Here is a 4,357-nt window from a genome sequence, read left to right on the forward strand (position 1 = left end):
TCTGGAATATTCTGCAATTTACTTGACTACCTAGTTATTTTTTTACAATCACTTAATTCTTAATGAGATAATCGTTTTGTTGTAAAATCACCAACCATCTCAACTGCAATTCATTGACAATTCTGACTACCATACAGTATTTAGAGGAGTTAGCTTGGCCAACCTTATCTCCAACAAAGTGGATTCGTCCTGCCATACTTAAGCATCTCAACATCACACTTGTATGACACTTACTTACTACCTAGGATGGTGCAAGTGTTAAAAATTTATATTATACAATCTGATGTTGCATAAAAAAACATTTTTTTTTCTCATTTGCAGTAATGATTTCCCTTTCATTTTTTTTAATATACGTGTTTCCTCGCACCATCCAGGTTTTAGAGGTTATAAACTTATACAAGTTGTTTATTAATTTAAATTCTTCCATTATCAACTATGCAGATGATATAAAGTTGTTAAATCATGATCCCACTACTCTCTAATTCAATCTTCACCACTTATCCTCTGTCTTTAGTAAAGTTAACCTTAAAATTAATGTACAAAAATATGTAATAATGTGTTTTTCTTTACTCAGGAATAAACCCCTATCACCCCTTTTTACAAACACTCATGCATTACAATATGTCAACACATACAATGATCTCGAAATTATTTTCAACACTAAATTAACTTTTAGAAGCCATACAGACAAGACAGTAAAATCACTGGCCATCCATTGCAGGATATTATGGTGTTTTTGTAAAACCATATCCTCTAAATCTGTTCTATGGTCCATATTTTTTGCCAATTTTCAATCCCTTATGGACTATTGTCTTCCCATTTGGTCCACGAGTGGCCCCTCTTTACTTGCTAAAATATTGAGAGAACTTGATAAACTTTACCTACTTTTAAATAAGTTTAGTAACCTACCATAAACCAATAACCCAAATGTTGCAAGAGTAAGGCTAGATCTTCCCGATTTCTTCAAAAGAAATAAATATATCAAATCAAATTCTCTTTTTAAAATATTTTAACAGTTTAATTCCACAATTTTGGCTAAATCTAAGAATCCATGGAAGAAACACTCATAAAACTACATGTATATATACTCCTCATTTTTGTTTGTCATTGTCACAAAGATCTTATTTTTATCAAATAGCTGATAACATGCACCCAACAATGTCTACTCCGTGAAAAATTTGCTCATTATAAGCAGACATGTCAACATTTCTTACATAACTCATAAATATTTCTCTTTACTTTTTACTTCTTAATTATTATTATTATTGTTCTTTTTAATATTCTTACTATTTTCTTTTTTATTCCCACATTTTTGCTTGTTATAATTACACTTTTTATTTAGCATACTGCTGAATGTGTTTTTTAATACAAGATTTTTTTTAATATTTTTTAATGAATGTATATTATCTGTATGTTTTTTATTTATATTTCTCTGCTATATATATTTTTTACGTATCATGTTATTACTTGTTCATGTTTTTCCATTGTTTGTTTTGTAATTTTTAAACTTCTTTTGAGCTTGTTATGTACTGGGGCAAAAATCAACTGCTTAATGGCATTTCTAAAATTCAATGCAAAATAAATAACTAATAAAGAAATAAATAAACAAAAGAACATCAGTTTTACTAAGTTTCCCCATAAGAACTGATTAGTCCTTTTGGACTAATGCTTGCCTTTTCAAACACTTTACACCACTTTAATTTTAGACTAATCAGTTCTTATAGGAAACTTGATTAATTGTTGCAACTGCAATTCCATGATTGACTATTTAACATAAGTTTCATTTTAGCATGTAAATTTATTACCATTTTGATTATTGCATAATAAAAATTTAACTGAAATAGTTATAAATTATAAAAATACATTTAAATTAATTTATTAATAATTTTGCTTATCAATGCATTCTTTACTATTATTCATTACTCGATAATTACTCTCACTATCTAACAACTATTATTTAATATATTTAACTTAAAACTTATAAAATCAATATAAATTACTTTAAAAATTTAAATTAATTACTACTTTTTATTGTTCATGCATATTTGTAGGCATGCACAATTATACTGATTTGCTATTTCTCATTATCTTTATAAGTAACTGAAAAAATTAAATATTTTTTTTTTTTACAAATTTTATGATGTTAGCCAAGTTATAATAAATTATCTGAAAAAAAATATAATTTTTCACTAACACTTTTTTATGTAGAATTAACTTTTGTTAATTAATAATAAGAAAGGAATAACTTTATAAATTGATCAAGTTTCAACTGAAAATATTAAGAATTTCAATTAAATATATTACATTTTATATTTAATATTTGTATATAATTTAATTATTTTTCTGCATTTAAAGTATTTCAATTACATTGAATTTAAAGGATCAACACCAGAACAAGGGACAGATTACTGAAAATATCTTGACCTTTTAAATTGAAATGAATAAAGAAATAATTTAAATATAATTCCATTACATTGATTTTTTATAAATAACATTAATTTTGAAAAATATACCCTATATATTGCTCCTTCACTACTTGTTCTTGAATCAGCATCAGAACTTGCCGATGTATGACTACTGCTCTCTGTTTTTCCCCTCCGTCCTAATATTGGTGTCATTTCATCACTAGTTCCAGGTGAATGAGTAGTTTCAGCATCTGAATCAGCATCTCCTTGTCCTATTATAAAAAATATTAATAATGTACATGTATTTATTATTAATAAAACTAATTTATTTTTTAATTAATTATATAGAAAATAATATAAATTATCCCATATATTGATCATGAACTGGATTACTGTAAATACTTAGATAAACAACCTATTCCAGCAATTATTTTAAATAATAAACTATTTTTTTTATTTGTATTTAGTCTTCAACTTTTTAAAATATATTTCATCCTGAATTTTAAAAATTTTAAGATATATTATTATTTTATATGTTTAGTTTGGAAATGCCAAACAATTATGATATAAAGTAAAAATATTATATTACCAACTGTAGATAACAATTGTTGCCTTTCCCCATCAGTACTTGTTTTCTTTTTAAGAATAGATGTGATTTCTGGCATTTTTCTTGTACCTAAATATTAAATTAAATATATCAATTTACACATATTTCTTATCAGAATTTATGAAAGATATTTTTAAAATATTTAAAACCTTTTTGCATACATATATTCAATTATGTTATTCAAAGAATATTTTTTAAATGCTAATTATAAAAATATACCTGTTCCAGGACTTGAAGAAAAAGAAATATTCAATAAATTAGACTGACTCAATGTTTTCTGATTTGTAGATTTAAGTGGTTGAGATGTTTTACTAAATGTTCCAAAGTTTCTTTTTGAGAATTTATTTTTTGAACCAAACCAATCTGCATAACAAATCTGTGGACAGGATTCAGATTCCAAACTGAAATGAAAAACAATAAATACAAAACTGAAAAGGATCTGAATAATATAAATTATTTTTTATTGATGAATATTTTAATTTCCTTACAATTTTTCAATGTGTGCTATAATTCCTAATGATTCTAACTGCAATACAGTATTCTGAGCTTGATCAACATAAAATGGATCAGGTGCTGGATGACCTTTTGCTCTAAAATGAAAAAATAAATAAATTTTATCTTTATTTTAGTCTATTTTAAATTTATATTAAAAACTGTTTTCTATTCATTATGTTAATATAATTAAAATTTTACGTTACAGTTACAGAAAATCAATATAAAATATTCATATGTTATTATTTTAATCCAGTTGCTCTCAAACTGCAGAATATTAATCTATCATAAAAGAAATATGGAAAGATTGCCCATTTTTTATTCCTCCATTATTACTTCAGGCAAATTATAATATTCTTAAATATATAATTTATTTCAATAATTTAAGAACCAAAATGAATTTTGATAAAGTTTCCAAACATCAACTACAAAAGTACAGAATTTAAATAATATAATTATAATAAGCAATATTGTTGATTTTCATTATCAAATACAAATTAATATATTGTAAATATGAAAATGTAAATCTACTTATCTATAAAACTGAGTAATTTTGATTGTTCTTATTTGTTTTTTCAATCAAGAAATAAAGATTTACAATTAATATGAGATCCAATTATTCAAAATTATTTTTACAGATAAACAGATTTGTATATCCATGCTTACTTTATATTAAATTGGTTTAAACAAAAAATTAACGACATTTCTGCCATATAATTACTTCTTAATTTTTGCTGTCAATATCTGAAAATTTTCTAAAAGTTTATTTTGATTGTTAATTTATGGAAACTAATAAAATATCTAAGAAACATATAATAGTATGTATAAAAATACAATGAAAGAAAATCTTTAC

The 4,357-nt window shown here is 24.1% G+C and overlaps 1 protein-coding gene across 1 annotated transcript; it reads right to left on the reverse strand.

The window, feature by feature from the left end:
• Positions 1–909: 909 nt before the first annotated feature.
• On the reverse strand, positions 910–3,604 carry LOC111617118 (the record flags this gene model as incomplete). The annotated part of the gene is made up of 5 exons (XM_023358453.1): positions 3,501–3,604; positions 3,232–3,413; positions 2,995–3,081; positions 2,425–2,677; positions 910–961 (listed from the first exon to the last, which is right to left on the reverse strand). Coding segments are annotated over exons 3-5 (381 nt in total), but the record flags the coding sequence as incomplete, so codon positions are not given.
• Positions 3,605–4,357: the final 753 nt, after the last annotated feature.

The sequence above is a fragment of the Centruroides sculpturatus genome, unplaced genomic scaffold (genome assembly GCF_000671375.1).
Source record: "Centruroides sculpturatus isolate CEXI.00-Female unplaced genomic scaffold, Cexi_2.0 scaffold4824, whole genome shotgun sequence".
Classification (NCBI taxonomy): Eukaryota; Metazoa; Arthropoda; class Arachnida; order Scorpiones; family Buthidae; genus Centruroides; species Centruroides sculpturatus.